This window comes from Saimiri boliviensis, chromosome 2 (assembly GCF_048565385.1).
Source record: "Saimiri boliviensis isolate mSaiBol1 chromosome 2, mSaiBol1.pri, whole genome shotgun sequence".
NCBI classification, from domain to species: domain Eukaryota; kingdom Metazoa; phylum Chordata; class Mammalia; order Primates; family Cebidae; genus Saimiri; species Saimiri boliviensis.
The window spans coordinates 218,023,477-218,040,297 of record NC_133450.1 but is presented as its reverse complement, the minus strand read 5'-3'; the positions used below and the strand labels follow the sequence as shown (position 1 = coordinate 218,040,297).

Genomic DNA, 16,821 nt, shown 5'->3' with positions numbered 1-16,821 from the left:
TTTTTCAGAAGAGGGAAATAAAGGCACAGAAAACTGCCAAAATAGATTTTTTTCCATAAGAATAGAATGGTTGATTAAAATAGTTTATAACTAGTAAAACTTGTATCACTAGAGCAGACAATACAAATTAGTTTTTTAAAAAAATGACATTCACTGAATTCCTGGTCTGTGCATTCAATGTGAATAATCATCAAAAATATATTACAATTAAAGGTTGTAAGGAGCTCTGTCTGGGATTTCTGCAGTATATTACTTCAGAGGAGAACCACCACCATAATTATTAGCTATCCACTGTTCCTTTTTACCGTGTATGGTAATCAGTCTATCCCCTACATGCAGGCTCACAAACTCCCATGGTGAGATGTCTGCGTGACTTAGTGACTTTCACACTCATTAAAGGCAGCCCTGTGTGTCAAATTCCATACCTAGAAAGTTCGATAAACTGTATTACACTTTAATAAATATTTCTGTGTACTTCCTGTTTTTTGCTTTTAAGCTCAGCTTAAATTTTGTCAAGGAAACCATTTCACAAGACAGTATGTCACGGCCTACTATCAGCAATAGTCCTTGTTTATTAGAATCTGTAGATGTCCATATTACATCAAATATAAATATATATTATATTTACATTTCCTTCTTAGCTTTTCAATTTAGGTGAGTGTATTTATAGGTAATGCCACTAATGCACCACTATTATAATCCTCAGTGCAACTTATGTCTTCTTTCCATTAGATGCATATTAATAAGATAGCATCTTAAAAGAGGAGTACTGTTCTTTTTTAAAATAAAAGGGAAAAAAAGGGGGTCTAGAATGGGGTTCTAGAAATTTTCTAAGAGATTTTTTTTTTCTGTTTTTTAATATTTAGAAATTACCTGAAAAACGTGGTCCCTTTTTGTAGTACTAGTCTCTACTTGGGGACAAGAAAATAGAATATGCAACTCAGAAAGGAAGGAGCCCAAAGACGAGAGAACCTGCTTGTTAGCTCATTAACCTGTTTAGTAAAGATCTGCTTTAAAATGCCTGATGATGTACAATATTATACAAAACAATCTTCACCCTTCAATGCAGCTGATGCGCTTTCTTAGAGATCTGTTTGTCTGACTAACAGTCTGCTGCCTTGGTGGACTCTGGTCTTGGTCACTTTCGGTCATCGATGGTTTTAATGAATTCTACTGCTGCTGTGAACTGCATCCACCAATAGGACTCCTCTCCAGACAGACAGCTAGCATAAAAGCTACTGATATACTGCACAGTGGACAGCAAACAGGGTGGATTTGCCTAGAGAAGTGAAAAATAAAAAAGAGTCAATTACTCAGATGTCATAGCTCTACCAAAATCGTTTAAGGGTTCTTTGAATGTTCTTCTATCAAAGACGTAACAATCTTTTTGAAAACAATCCCAAAGTTATTTTTTGGAGGTAATCTGTAAACTCTAGTTTCCATGAGTAGCAATAATATGTTGGAAAGGCAAGCCAGGTTCTACTCTCAGCTAATCCATCTAGAGGTTTCTATCCTTGCAAGTCACTTAGCCTCACTGGTTTCTAAGAAGGCTGTGGTTTTACTCAGCATCCCAGGATTTCAGAATGTTAGATAACAAAATAAATGCTATAAGTAAATTGAGTTATAGCTGGTAAGTCCAGGGAGAATCAGCTGACAAAGAAAAAGCTAAAAAAGATGATACGCCCTCTGTTGCCAGATGTAACAGAGAACATCTCCTGGTTTTTTTTAACCTTCAGCATGTGGTGAGAAAGGGTACAGGCTACTGAATGGTTAAGAGGAAGAGCCAAGGCTTTTCCTTAAAACTAGCTTAAACTGGCTCTACACAGGAACTAGATTCATCACTTGTAGAAGCCAGAAGAGCGATGGCCAACAGGAGGAGCTGTGATGGCCAACCCCATGGGTTTCTGCCTCCAAGAGTTCAGGTTGTAGAAATGTCACAACGCTAAGAAATAGTAAGACGTATGTCACACATACTTTAGACTGCAACAGCTGAGCTGAGCTGACTGGAAAACACAAGTGATATAATCACTTAGTGGCTGTGTGCATGCAAACTGCATGGTTACCCTCAAAATGTTCAAAATAAACCATTCAAATGATGAAACTTTAATTTTAAAGTCAGTAAGAACTAGAGATGTCAGTACTTTTATACTACAAAATAAGAGGCTAAAAAAGGAAAGAGATGATTGCTAAGTTTGGTAGCCTATATGACAAGCACTGCAAAGAATTCCGTATGAAAGAAGATAGTAAAGGCACAATAAGAAGAACCTGCTCTCACCCATTCACTCAATAATTACAGACCAAGCCCCAACCAAGAACTTCAGGCACTGTTGTTTTTTTTTTTTTTCCTTTTTTTGAGATGGAGTCTCACTGTCTTGCCCAGGCTAGAGTGCAGCAGTGTGATCTCAGCTCACTACAACCTCTGCCTCCCAGGTTCAAGCAATTTTCCTGCCTCAGCCTCCCGAGTAGCTGGAATTACAGGTGCCTGCCACTGAGCCTGGCTAATTTTTGTATTTTTAGTAGAGATGGGGTTTCACCAGGCTAGTCTTAAACTCCTGAACTCATGATCCACGTGCCTCAGCCTCTCAAAGTATTGGGATTACAGACATGAGCCACTGCGCCCAGCCCAGGCATTGCTTTAAAAGCTGAAAATGTTCATCTAGAAATCTACTCCTCCCATCCTTTCTTTTGAAAACGCTAAGGTAAGAACAAATCTTGGCAAGCACGGTGGCTCATGTCTGTAATCCCAACACTTCAGGAGGCTGAGGTGGGTGAATCACTTGAGGCCAGCAGCTCGAGACCACAAGACGAGCTTGGCCAACATGGCGAAACCCGGTCTCTACTAAAAATACAAAAAAAAGCCGGGCGCTGTGGCTCAAGCCTGTAATCCCAGCACTTTGGGAGGCCGAGGCGGGTGGATCACGAGGTCAAGAGATCGAGACCATCCTGGTCAACATTGTGAAACCCCGTCTCTACGAAAAATACAAAAAATTAGCTGGGCATGGTGGCATGTGCCTGTAATCCCAGCTACTCAGGAGGCTGAGACAGGAGAATTGCCTGAACCCAGGAGGCGGAGGTTGCGGTGAGCCGAGATCGCGCCATGGCACTCCAGCCTGGGTAACAAGAGTGAAACTCCGTCTCAAAAAAAAAAAAAAAAAAAAAAAAAGCTGGGAGTGGTGATGCATGCCTGTAATCCCAACTACTTGGGTGGCTGAGGCCAAGAATTGCTTGAACCCAGGAGGGGAAGGCTGCAGTGAGCTGAGTTCACATTTCTGCACTCCAGCCTGGGTGACAGAGTGAGATCCTGTCTCAAAAAAAACAAATCTTGACATTAGGCACTTTCGTTCTGCGTAATCCAGAGCCTGTGACTTGGGAAAGAGCCAAGATCTCTACCGTTGTGTGAAGCCCTGTGCCACCTGCTCAGAATTCCAGGTAACTCCTTAAATAATAGTAGTAAGGGGCCCACCTTTATCAACACAAACACCAACACAGGAACAAAGTCGTCTGCTCCAGGGACAGAGTCCTCATTGGCCAGGCTCAGGAGGTTCATAATTGTAGAGCACATTCTCAGGATGCACTGTACTTTGTCCCGGGGGGTTTTGTAAGCACTTATTGTCCTGATTTCTGATTGTGCAGACGGCCACGGTGCTTCTCGAAGATAAACCTAGGTGATACCACAGACAATACACAGATTCTGAATCCAATGGCAATCCTGGGCAGTGACCACCGCAACCTCCATGACAGGAGGCAGAGGATAATGTGGTTGTTTTTTCTCTGGTAAAACCACATTGCAAGCCCCTTTCCCCTCCACCAAAGACTGAAAACTTTTCTTTTTTGAGATGGAGTTTTGCTCTTTTTGCCCAGGCTGGAGTGCAATGGTGCAATCTTGGCTCACCACAACCTCTGCCACCCACATTCAAGCAATTCTCCTGCATGAGCCTCTGGAGTAGCTGGGATTACAGGCACGCGCCACCACGCCTGGTTAATTTTGTATTTTTAGTAGAGATGGGGTTTCTCCATATTGGTCAGGCTGGTCTCGAACTCCCAACCTCAGGTGATCTGCCCTCCTCGGCCTCCCAAAGTGCTGCAATTAATTAAGGCATGAGCCACCGCACCAGGCAAAAACTTTTAAGTAAGTTGCTTTGCGTTTAAAAATAGTTAACCCAGATATCCATTAATAGAAAAAGGGAACAGCGCAGAACCTAGAACTCACAAAACTTTAAGCCATTCTCTTTCTTAAATAGCTAGAATGGAACTTCTCTACATTTAGTAGCTGATTCCAGAAGTACAAACAAACTACTGAAGGACTTTTCCTTAAAACTAGTTTAAACTGGCTCTACACAGGAACCAGACTTATCATGTGTGATAAGGAGGTTAATTTAAAAATATGTACCATTGATGTAGTAATTCCTCTAGAAATAACAGATTCAAAAAACCAAAGACATTTAAAATTTTATACTAATTAATGTCTCATTAGTGGGGGTTGTAACAAAAACAACCAGAAAGCTCATATACTTGAAATTTTCCCGTTTTCTTATTTTGTGGGACAGAAATGCTAATATCAATGACTAAAAGGTAATCTGAGATTACATTCAGATGCAATGACCTCTCCTGAGACAGCATATCTCTCTCACTTTTTGGAGTGCTACCAGCCTCCTGCTTCTTCAAAACATTTCTGCAGAAACCTGACTATAAAAGCACTGATGGAGAGGTACTGCCCCTGAGAGCAGGGCTGGCTTGAGAAGCCCTGCCTGGGCACGGAGTGGCTTCAAGGAAGGGATCCTCTCAGCTGGCTTTCTACTATTTCGGATTAGGGAATTTTAACCTCTGGAAGCATCTTTGGGAACTTGGCAATTAGACTGAATTACTTTGGGTGCAAATCAGGTTTTTTATATTTTACCATACTTCAGTTCCTTGAAAACATGGTAACATTATGTGGATTAATACCATGCAGCATTTAGTTAACATTACCCATGCTATATAAACCTGTATTACCTCTGGTATCTGAAGAGCTCTGTGATTTGCAGTCACTACTTTAGACAATCTCTGGATATGTTCATGAAGAACCCTGAAAACCCCCCAAAATACAAATGTAAATATACATTTCAGAAAATAAGGTACACAAATAGTCATCATTGATTTTTACAAAACGTTTGAAATACGTTGACTTATTGCTAGATACGGATTACAGCTAAGAGTTGAGCCTATCAGATAAGTATTCTTTCTAATCTGCTCAGAAACACTGAGTGAGCCAAGGGGATGCAGGGAGGAGAGGGAGTCTTTCCTCTCTGGACCAGGCAGCAAGGCAAGGGAGAGAGGAGGGGAGCCCTTAGTAGGAGTACTTGGACACATTATTTTGTAAAGTAGAGGAAAAGATAGTGAGGGGGGGAAAAAAAGTGAGAGGAAGTAGAAGGATCAAAAGCCAGAAATCAAAGACATTAATTACATGGAGAAGGGCCTCCACCATTCACCCAACCTTTCATTTTGTAGATGAAGAGAAATAGGCTTAAAAAAGTAAAGACTTGCCTAAGCTACACAAGTGTCAGTAGAGGGGCTGAACACAGCTTCCTGGCTACTAATGTTCTTTGCAATTCCTCTCTTGGCTTTCTATACCCTATAAAGCCTGCAGAAATGCCATGGAGGGTGGGGAAAAATAATCTCCTTCAAAGTTGCTCTTTGTAGTCAATATGGTTTGAATGTCCCCACTCCTTATTCTATGCCTAAAGCCAAAAAAAACTGGTACTCTGGAGAGAAAACAGGCTCCATCTGGCATATTTAGAAGACTGGAATGGGTCAAATGCTCTGAAACCATGAACAAATGAGGAAGGTAGATTGGAAGGATCCTAACCCACTTCGCGGGAAAGTGAATTCTCTCAAATATCTATGCAACATCTGAAAATTTCTATGAAAAATATTTAACGCAAACATAACCCACACCCAGAGATCCTATTACACAGATCCGAGAGTCACGCAGAGTAAGCCACTGTCACTGCTAAGAATGACAGTAACAACTTTAACATGCTTGAGGTGAGAAGCAGGGTTGTGAAGCAGTGCTCAAGAAAATACAGAAGGCTGGGAGCAGTGGCTCATGCCTGTAATCCCAGCACTTTGGGAGGCCAAGATGGGCAGATCACTTGAGGTTGGGAGTTCAAGATCAGCCTGGCCAACATGATGAAACCCCAGCTCTGCTAAAAATACAAAAATTAGCTGGGCGTGGTGGTGCATGCCTGTAATCCCAGCTACTCAGGAAGCTGAGAAAGGAGAACTGCTTGAACCCAGGAGGTGGAGGTTGCAGTGAGTCAACATCACACCATTGCACTCTAGCCTGGGTGACAGAGCAAGACTCTGTCTCCAAAAAAAAAGAAAAGAAAAAAATACAGAAGAGTAGAAATAAAACTGCAAAATCTTCCATAGTCTCACTACCCCAAAATAACCAATGTTACCATTCCAGGTTAATTTTTTCCAAGTTTTGCTTTTTTCTTTTCTTTTCTTTTCTTTTTTTAGGACAGAGCCTCGCTCTCTTGCCCAGGCTGGAGTGCAGTGGTGTGATCTTGGCTCACTGCAACCTCTGCTTCCCAGGTTCAAGTGATCCTCCTGCCTCAGCCTCCTGAGCAGCTGGGACTACAGGCACATGCCACCACAGCCAGCTAATTTTTGTATTTTTAGTAGAGAAGGGGTTTCACCATGTTGGCCAGGCTGGTCTCGAACTACTGACATCAGGTGATCCACCCACCTCGGCCTCCCAAAGCGCTGGGATTACGAGTATAAGCCACTGCACCCAGCCAACTGTTTATTCTTAATAAATATATAATGAACATACATTAGAAGCCAAGCACTGTGCCTGGTGCTGTTAGAGTGGTTAATAAAAGCATTATTTCCTGGTCTTGCAGAGGGAACAAGCCAGTATGGAGAGAACATTCATCAAACCATCACACAAACCAGTGATTAAGAAAAGGGGAGAGGCCAGGTGCAGTGGCTCATGCCCTATAATCCCAGCTCTTAGCCCAGCACTTTGGGAGGCTGAACCAGGAGGACTTACAGTGCTTAAGTCCAGCAGTTTGAGACCAGCCTGAGCAACACAATGAGACCTCGTCTCCACAAAAAATAAACAAGGCTGGACACAGTGGCTCACACCTGTTATCTCAGCACTTTGGGTGGCCAAGATGGGGGATCACCTGAAGTCAGGAGTTCGAGACCAGCCTGGCCAACATGGTGAAACCCCATCTCTACTAAAAATACAAAAAAATTAGCCAGGCATGGTGGTGCGTGCCTGTAGTCCTAGCTACTAGGGAAGCTGAGGCAGGAGAATTGCTTGAACCCAGGAGGCGGAGGTTGCAGTGAGCCAAGATCATACCACTGCACTCAGCCTGGGTGACAGAGCAAGACTCCATATACATACATACATACATACATAGTCAGCCAAGTGTCACATGTGCACCTATAGTACCGGTGATCTGGGAGGCCAAGGTAGGAGGATCACTTAGTCACATAAGCCCAGTAGGTTGAGGCTTCAGTGAGCTGTGATTGTGCCATTGCACTCCAGCCTGGGTGACAAAACGAGACCCCGTCTCAAAAACAAAAAAGAAGAAAAAAAAGAATAGGGGAGAATTTTGCCACCCTCCCCCACCAAGGGCCATTTGGAAATGTCTGGAGACATTTGGTTGTCACGACTGGTGGGGTATTACTGGCATCTAGTGTGTACAGGCCAGTGATGCTGCTGAAGATTCTATAACGTGTAGGACAGTCTCCCACATCATCAACAATCTGGCCCCAAATGTCAGTAGTGTTGGATTGAAAAACCATAACTTAAACAGATGTCAAATGGCAACCGGCAAGTGCTAAAGAAAGGCACCCAGACCTGAGAGAGCCCTAGCGGGATGTAGCCTAGTCAGGAGAGGCTTCATCAGGAAAACAACACTTCAGTCAAGACCTGAGGGATGAGTAAGACTTAATCGCAGGAAGGAAGGGAAAAGTAGTTAAGGCAGAGTAAACAGCAGTGCTTTCCAAAGAGGCCATACCAATTTCTACTCCTTCCAGCTTGACTGTCCACATCCCTGAAAAGTAGGAATTATCATTCTTTTTGATCCTGTAACACTGTCAGGTGAAAAATGATAACTGATGCCTTTCCTTTTACAATCAGATACTAAGTTACACGTATAGCTTGCCTAAAATATGGGTTACCTGGTAGATCCCCACGTAGTCCCACAGAGGCACTCAGCATAGAAGTACTCACTGGTCACGGAGTATGTCCCCATCCTGATTAGGGTAGAAAGCAAGTTTGAAAATCCGGTTCATCACACTTCGCTCAATGGCCAGCTGTGCATCTTGAAGCTGTTCTTCACTCGCGTTTTGCCATATGACATCCTGGGCCATTGCACCATAAAGAAACTGCAAAAAATCTTCTACCTGAGCAGTTTTATCATCAGCTGCTGTGAGTTTCTGAAAGTCTCCAAAGCAAAATAATAATTTTTAATAGTTTAATAAAATCTATCTGAATAATTTAAAACAGGAAATTATATAAATAATTTTAATCACTAGCTATGCAGACACCATGATCTTAATCAGTGTGATTTATTTTAGGACAACATGTATCCATATAATTAAACCAGGAGAAAGTAAGAAATATGTGAAAGTTTAAGTACAAGAAATTTATAATAAAAATATGTTTCTAAAAAAATGTTTGGTTTAAAAAAAATGAGACAATTTGTATAAATCCAAATGTCCCCAATTTAAAAAATAAACTATAAACATTTAATCCAAGAGAGAAATGCAATTTATTGGTTTGACATCAAAGTTTAAGATTCCATAAAATAAATGGGTATTTAAGGCATGCAGATACTTGAACTAGCAAAACAAAGTAGTATTTCCAAATCTTCCCAGCTGAGGAGATGCTTAAAGATATTGAGTTACCTTGAATGAATTCCCTGATCTTCTTTTCTTTGCTCTCAAGCAGTAATCTCACACAGACAGTGGTAAAGTATCGATTGGCCACTTCTTTGTCCCGCAGAACCCTTTGCAACAGCCTTTCCAGGTGAGCCTGTGTGGTCTGTAGTCCTTGCCGACAACGAGTGAGATAAGCAATATATGGGGCTCTTTTCCTAAAAGGAAAAATACTTTGCATGATGTCAGATATATTCAGTACATATTTTCTTTGAAAAATAAGGGTCCTAACTTTTCTTTAATAAAAAAATTACTGTGGCTGAGCACAGTGGCTCACGCCTAATCCCAGCACTTTGGGAGGCTGAGGTGGGCAGATCACAAGGTCAGGAGTTCGAGACCAGCCTGACCAACATGGTGAAACCCCGTCTCTACTAATACAAAAATTAGCCAAGCATGGTGGTGTGCACCTTTAATCCCAATTACTTGGGAGGCTGAGGCAGGAGAATCACTTGACCTGGAAGGTGGAGATTGCAGTGAACCAAGATTTCGCCACTGCATTCCAGCCTAGGCAACAGAGCGACACTCCATCTAAAAAAAAAAAAAAAAAAAAAACTGCAAAGACTGGTTTTACAAAGTAGCATGTCTGTGCTCTCTTCAGTAGCAAATACACAAAGTAGCATGTCAGGCTGCAGACATGGTAGAGGCTGATCATGGTGCCAGCTGAAGAACAAACCCATTTTGCATGTTTGGAAGGATCTATGGGGCTTAAGACTTGGTTACCTAATTCACTAAACGTTAGTAAGCCCCTTTGCATACGTGGTGTATTTTATATTGGAGCTACAGGACCTCATACTTAACAGGAAACTGACAGCTACAGATGACTTAAAATAACAAATACAGGTTACACATCACTAAGTCACAAACATCCTTCACCAATTACTTGCTTACAGTCTAAGCATAACAATCACCTGAGTGCCCATTCCCTAAGCCTTGAAGCTTCCTTACTACCTAAGCATCTCAGTTACATTTTTCTACGTAATCATTAGCAGGGGACTGACAGTGGAAAAAGCACAGCAATTCCTAAGGCTACTTCTGCTTCTCTGGTAGAGGAAAGTAGTCTTTCCTATCGCCTCTAAAAAAAGGAATATGATATTCTAGTTGTCCTGGCCTCACATATAGGCATATCTCTTTACCCGCTTTTGTGCAAAGCTGAAGTAAACTGCTCTCTTCTATTTGGAACTGCTCATTTGTAACTACATTTCCAGACTAAATATCCAAATATGTTGCTTGGAAATTGATATGGCCTGGCTGTGTCTCCATCTTGAATTCGCATGTTGTGAGTGGGGCCTGGTGGGAGATAACTGAATCATGGAGGTAGGTCTTTCCTGTGCTGTTCTCATGATAGTAAGTCTCACGAGATCTGATTGTTTTAAAAGGGAGAATTCGCTGCAAAAGCTCTCTTCTCTTGTCTGCTACCACGTGAGATGTGCCTTTTACCTTCTGCCATGATGGTGAGGCCTCCCCAGTGACATGGAACTGTAAACCCAATTAAATCTCTTTATTTTGCAAAATGCCCAGTCTCGGGTATGTCTTTATCAGCAGCGTGAGAACAAATAAGGTATACTGATACCAAGAGGGGGGTACTGCTAAAAAGACACCTGAAAATGTGAAAGCGGCTTTAAAACTGGGTAACAGGCAGAGGCTGAAACAGTCTGGAGGGCTCAAAGGAAAACAGGAAAATGTGGGAAAGTTTGAAACTTTCTAGAGATCTGCTGAATGGCTTTGATGAAAAGTTGACAGTGATATGAACAATAAGGTCCAGGCTGAGATGGTCTCAGACAGAGATGAGGAACTCACTGGGAACTGAAGAAAAGGTGATTCTTGTTATGTTTTAGCAAAGAGACTGGTGGCATTTTGCCCATGCCCTAGGATTTGTGGAACTCTGAACTTGAGAGAGGTGATTTAGAGTATCTAGCAGAAGAAATTTCTAAGCAGCAAAGTATTCAAGAGGTGACTTGGGTGTTATTAAAGGCATTCAGTTTTCTTTTTTATTTTGAGATGGAGTTTCACTCTTTTTGCCCAGGCTGGAGTGCAGTGGCATGATCTCAACTCACTGCAACCTCTGCCTCCCAAGTTCAAGCGATTCTCCTGTCTCAGCCTCCCAAATTGCTGGGATTACAGGTGCCCACTACCACTGTGCCCAGCTAATTTTTTTTTTTTTTTTGAGATGGAGTCTCACTCTGTCGCCCAGGCTGGAGTGCAGTGGCATGATCTCAGCTCACCGCAACCTCTGCCTCCAGGATTCAAGCGATTCTCCAGCCTCAGCTTCCTGAAGAGCAGGGACTACAAGTGTGTGCCACCATGCCTGGCTAATTTTTTTATTTTTAGTAGAGATAGGGTTTCACTATGTTGGCCAGGCTGGTCTCGAACTCCTGACCTTGCCTCCCAAAGCGTTGGGATTACAGTTGTGAGCCACCATGCCTGGCCAGCATTCAGTTTTATAAGAGAAGCAGAGCGTAAGAGTTTGGAAACTTTGTAGCCTGACAATGCAATAGAAAAAAAAAATACCATTTCCTGAGAAGAAATTCAAGTTGGCTGTAGAAATCTGCATAAGTAATGAAGAACTGAATATTAATCCCCAAGACAATGGAGAAAATGTCTCCAGGGCATGTCAGAGGTCTTCATGGTATCCCCTCCCATCACAGGCCCAGAGGCCTAGGAGGAAAAATGCTTTCATGGGCTGGGCCAGGGATCCCATGCTCTATGCAGCCTAGGGACTTGGTGTCCTGCCTCCTAGCTACTTCAGCCATGGCTGAAAAGGGGCCAACTAGAGCTCAGGCTGTAGCTTCAGAGTGCAAGTCCCAAGCCTTGGCAGTTTCAAGTGGTTTTGAGCCTGTGGGTGCACATAAGTCAAGAACTGGGATTTAGAACCTCTGCCTAAATTTCTTTTCTTTCCTTTTTTTTTTGGAGACAAAGAGTCTCACTCCGTTGCCCAGGCTACAGTGCAGTGGCATGACCCTGGCTCACTCCATCCTCTGCCTCCTGGGTTCAAGCAGTTCTCCTGCCTCAGCCTCCTGAGTAGCTGGGACTACAGGCATGTGCCATTGTGCCCAGCTAATTTTGGTATTTTTAGTAGAGGCAGGGTTTCACCATGTTGGTCAGGCTGGTCTTGAACTCTTGACCTCATGATCTGCCTGTCTCGGCCTCCCAAAATGCTGGGATTACAGGTGTGAGTCACTGTGCCTGGCCTTGATTTCAAAAGATGTATGGAAACACCTGGATGCCCAGGCAGAAGTTTGCTGCAAGGGCAGCGTTCATGGAGAACCTCTGTGAGAGCAGTATGAAAAGGAAATGTGGGGTCGGAGACCCCACAATGAGTACTGAGGCACCATCCTCCAGACCCCAGAATGGTAGATCCACTGACAGTTTGCACCATGCACCTAGAAAAGCCAGAGACTCAACACCAGCCATGAAAGCAGCTGGGAGGGAGGCTGTACCCTGCAAAGCCACAGGAGCAGAGCTGCCTACAATCATAGGAACCCTGGCCAGGCACGGTAGCTCATGCCTACGATCCCAGCACTTTGGGAGGCTGAGGCAGGTGGATCACTTGAGGTCAGGAGTTCAAACCCAGCCTGGCTAACATGGTGAAACCCATTTCTACTAAAAAAAAAAAAAAAAAAAAAAAAAAAAAAAATACAAAATTAGCCAGGCGTGGTAGTGCATGCCTGTAATCCCAGCTACTTGGGAGGCTGAGGCAGGGGAATTGTTTGAACCTACGAAGTGGAGGTTGCAATGAGCCGAGATTGCGCCATTGCACAAGAGCAAAATCCCGACTTTTAAAAAAAAAAAAAAAAAAAAAAAAGGACCACCTCTTGCATCTGTGTGACCTGAATGTGAGACATGGAGTCAAAGGAGTTCATCATTTTAGAGCTTTAAGATTTGACTGCCAAAAAACAAACAAACAAAAAAAGATTTGACTGCCCTGCTGGATTTCAGACTTACAGCCCCTTTGTTTCAGATAGCCCCTTTGATTTCAGACTGCAGCCCCTTTGTTTCTGCCAATTTCTCCATTTGGAATGGCTATATTTACCCTATGCCTGTACATCCATTGTATCTAGGAAGTAACTAACTTGATTTTGATTTTACAGGTTCACAGGCAGAAGGGACTTGCCTTGTCTCAGATGAGACTTCTGACTGTAGACTTTTAAGTTAATGCTGAATGAGTTAAGACTTTGGGAGACTGCTGGAAAGGCATGACTGGTTTTCAAATGTGAGGACATGAGATTCAGGAGGAGCCAGGAGCAGAATAATATGGTTTGGCTATGTCCCCATCCAAATCTCATCTAGAATTCCCATGTGTTATGGGAGGGAACCAGTGGGAATTAAGTGAATCATGGGGGCAGGTCTTCCCTGTGCTGTTACTATATTGAATAAGTCTCACATGATCTAATGGTTTTTTAAAAAGGCGGGGGTTTCCCTGCACAAGCTCTCTTTTGTCTGCTGCCATGTGAGATATGCCTTTCACCTTCTGCCATGATTGTGAGGCCTCCCCAGCCACATGGAATTCAAAGTCCAATAAACCTCTTTATTTTGTAAATTGTCCAATCTTAGGTATGTCTTTATCAGCAGCGTGAGAATAGACTAACACAGAAATCTACATCCAGGAAAATACGGCCAAGCACTTTGTAGGAAGCCTTCATTCAGTTCTAAAATAAGGATTAGGCCGGGTATGGTCCCAGTACTTTCGGAAGCTGAGGTAGGAGGATCATAAGGTCAGGAGTTTAAGACCAGCCTGACCAACATGGTGAAATCCCGTCTCTACTGAAAATACAAAACTTAGCTGAGCTTGGTGGCACGTGTCTGTAATCTCAGCTACCCAGGAGGCTGAAGCAGGAGAACTGCTTGAAACCGGGAGGTAGAGGTTGCAGTGAGCCGAGATCATGCCACTGCACACCAGCCTAGGCTACAGAGCGAGACTCCATCTCCAAAAAAAAAAAGAAAGAAGAATCAAAAAGAAAACACTTGCAGCTAAAAACTAAGTTTAAAAGCTGAACAGGTGTGGTATATTACCTGTAGTCCTCAGCAATCGAAGCCAGCAGTTTCCTACAAGTCCTATTATCAAAACGGCACACACAGCGCATTGTTTCCTGAAGTTGAGCCATTAAGTTCTTATCTTGTAAATTAATTGCTTCAGCTATTTGAACTTTTAAAAAGCATACAATTTCATTGTCTAAATAAAAGAAACAAGAATTCTGTTATTATTGAGAATTTCCATGGGCTTAATTAAGCTAACTCTCAGCATTTGAGATGTTAATTCTGCTTTGTCATGTATCATTAGAACTAAGCTGTACTGCCACTCTCAATTAGAAAATACTTTAATAAACCAGTAACCAAAGTGCTCCTAAGTGACACTAATATAAACATATTAAGTTGAACCATATGGAATTGCAGTACAGCTTAAATAGCTGAATACTGGCAATTTCATACGGTGCAACCCATAAACACAGGAAAAAATAAACAATCCTGTAGCAATTTACCTTCTGGGTCTGTGTGGTCTGGTAAACCATTCCTTGTTGTATGGGTCAGCACTGGGAAGGCAACAGAGTCCGCAGAGCAAAGAGCAAGCCTCAGTTTCTTTTTCACATCTCTGAAGAATGAGTAGAAAATACATTAATTTCTTTATCCAGATATGGTCACATTTTACAAATATTTACTATATAAATTAATGTTACCTTAGGACCCAAATGTTTCAAACATTTTTAAAAACTTATTTTTTTAACTGACACTCCACTTAAAAAAACAGGCTTTTTCCTTTTTTTTTTTTTTTGAGACAGAGTTTCACTCTTATTGCCCAGGCTGGAGTGCGATGGTACGATCTTGGCTCACTGAAACCTCCATCTCCTGGGATTGAATGATTCTCCTGCCTTAGCCTCTCAAGCAGCTGGAATTACAGGCATGTGCCAACATGCTCAGGCCCAGTTAATTTTTTATTTTTAGTAGAGACAGGATTTCTCCATGTTGGTCAGGCTGGTCTCGAACTCCTGACATCAGTTGATCCACCTGCCTTAGCCTCTCAGTGGGCTGGGATTATAGGCCACTACGCCTGTCAAAAAACAGGCTTTCTAATTATCCCAGGAGCCAGGTAATAAAAGTGTGTGGGGCAAGGACCATTCTTAAGGGCACCAGAATCAAACAACAAATCCTTTCTGACCTTTTTTCATACACTGAGTTCCATGATAGGTGCTATAAGAATCAGAAAAGCATATTATGGCAGAGTGGGAGGGACCACAGAAGTCAGAAGCCCCCAGCACCCAGATTTGGAATGCCTCCTGGCATATCTCTTGAGAAACGCTGATGATGGCACAAGATAAGCTCACTACCTGATAAGAAACCCTTTCTTCTTTTTTTCTTTTCTCTTTTTTCCCTTTTTCTCTTTTATAAAGTCAGAGTTTTGCTATGTTGCCCAAGCTCATCTCCAACTCCTGGGTTCTAGTGATCCACCTGCCTCAGCCTCCCAAAGTGCTGGGATTACAGACGTGAGCTACCGTGCCAAGTTTTTTTTTAAATCCTTTTATTAAAGCTTTGGATTGAGCCGGGCACGGTGGCTCAAGCCTGTAATCCCAGCACTTTGGGAGGCCGAGGCGGGTGGATCACAAGGTCAAGAGATCGAGACCATCTTGGTCAACAAGGTGAAAGCCCGTCTCTACTAAAAATACAAAAAATTAGCTGGGCATGGTGGTGTGTGCCTGTAATCCTAGCTACTCAGGAGGCTGAGACAGGAGAATTGCCTGAACCTAGGAGGCAGAGGCTGCGGTGAGCCGAGATCGTGCCATTGCACTCCAGCCTGGGTAACAAGAGCGAAACTCCGTCTCAAAAAAAAAAAAAAGCTTTGGATATATAACATCTACAACTGAAACAAAGTCTTCTTAGCAAACAGCATTTCATTTTTCTGTCCCTGCTTTATACATTTATTGATTCAACACATCACTTGTCTTGACGTGACTGCAATGGTGCTGAAAAGTCCCAACCCTAAAGCCCCAAATCCTATAAAAAAAATACCTATAAGAGAAAGCTGAATCCTGCGGGTGGGCTGCTTGGCTTGCAGAGTCTGGAAGATCATCAGCTGAGATGTTCTGCAGCGCTTCGTCACGGGGAGAATCATGTGCACTTTCACCATCACCCATAACCTCTAAACAAAACCCACCCCCAAGAAAAGGATAACCAGGTTCATTTGGAATATTCAGAGCAATTCAAGAATAAATTAGCACTGACTAACAATAAGAGTTCTCTGGGGAAAAAAAAAAAGAAAGAAAAAACAAACTACAAATACTTAACTGAATTACCAATAGCAACAATTATGTATCAAGAGACTAGTTGCTGAGAAGAGAGTGGTTTTACTTCTTATCCAATTCTAATGCAAAACAATGAAAGTCCACATTAACTTAATAAAGTTAATATCTTGTAATCAGCCTCAATGAATCAGGGAACAAAAAGAGGCTTCAAAAAACATTTTATACCCACCTTTTATAGACATGGGCTTCTGCCCAGTCAGAAAATGGCTTGCTCTAAATTCCTTGGTTGGCCAATGGCTGAGGTTGACTATGGGTTCAGGTCTCCTAATTCTCCCTACTGGAGGTCTTTCTGCTACACCCAAGAACAAGTCAGGGGACCAACTCACAAATGCAGCAAGGTAAGATCTGGGGTTTCCAAGTTTGGTTTTATGTCTTAATCAAGAATAGCTGGGTACAGTGCCTCAAGCCTGTAATTCCAGCACTTTGGAAGGCCGAGGTGGGCAGATGACCTGAGGTCAGGAGTTCAAGACCAGCCTGACAAATATGGGGAAACCCTGTCTCTATGAAAAATACAAAAATCAACCAGGTATGGTAGTGAACACCTGTGGTCCCAGCTACTCAGGAGGCTGAGGCAGGAGATTGCTTGAACACG

General features: G+C 42.6%; 1 protein-coding gene across 10 annotated transcripts in view; it reads right to left on the bottom strand.

Moving 5' to 3' along the window:
- Nucleotides 1-552: 552 nt before the first annotated feature.
- Nucleotides 553-16,821, bottom strand: part of GAPVD1 (GTPase activating protein and VPS9 domains 1) — a 101,105-nt gene continuing 84,836 nt past the window's right edge. For all 10 annotated transcript variants that reach the window (XM_074395339.1, XM_074395343.1, XM_074395342.1 and 7 more), the window contains 8 exons: nt 15,937-16,066; nt 14,415-14,524; nt 13,948-14,107; nt 8,908-9,095; nt 8,231-8,444; nt 4,993-5,065; nt 3,464-3,661; nt 553-1,279 (listed from right to left, as the gene is read on the bottom strand). In XM_074395339.1, the coding sequence (XP_074251440.1) occupies nt 1,139-1,279; nt 3,464-3,661; nt 4,993-5,065; nt 8,231-8,444; nt 8,908-9,095; nt 13,948-14,107; nt 14,415-14,524; nt 15,937-16,066 (1,214 nt within the window). In that variant the 3' untranslated portion in view covers nt 553-1,138. The remainder of the gene's footprint in view (nt 1,280-3,463; nt 3,662-4,992; nt 5,066-8,230; nt 8,445-8,907; nt 9,096-13,947; nt 14,108-14,414; nt 14,525-15,936; nt 16,067-16,821) is intronic.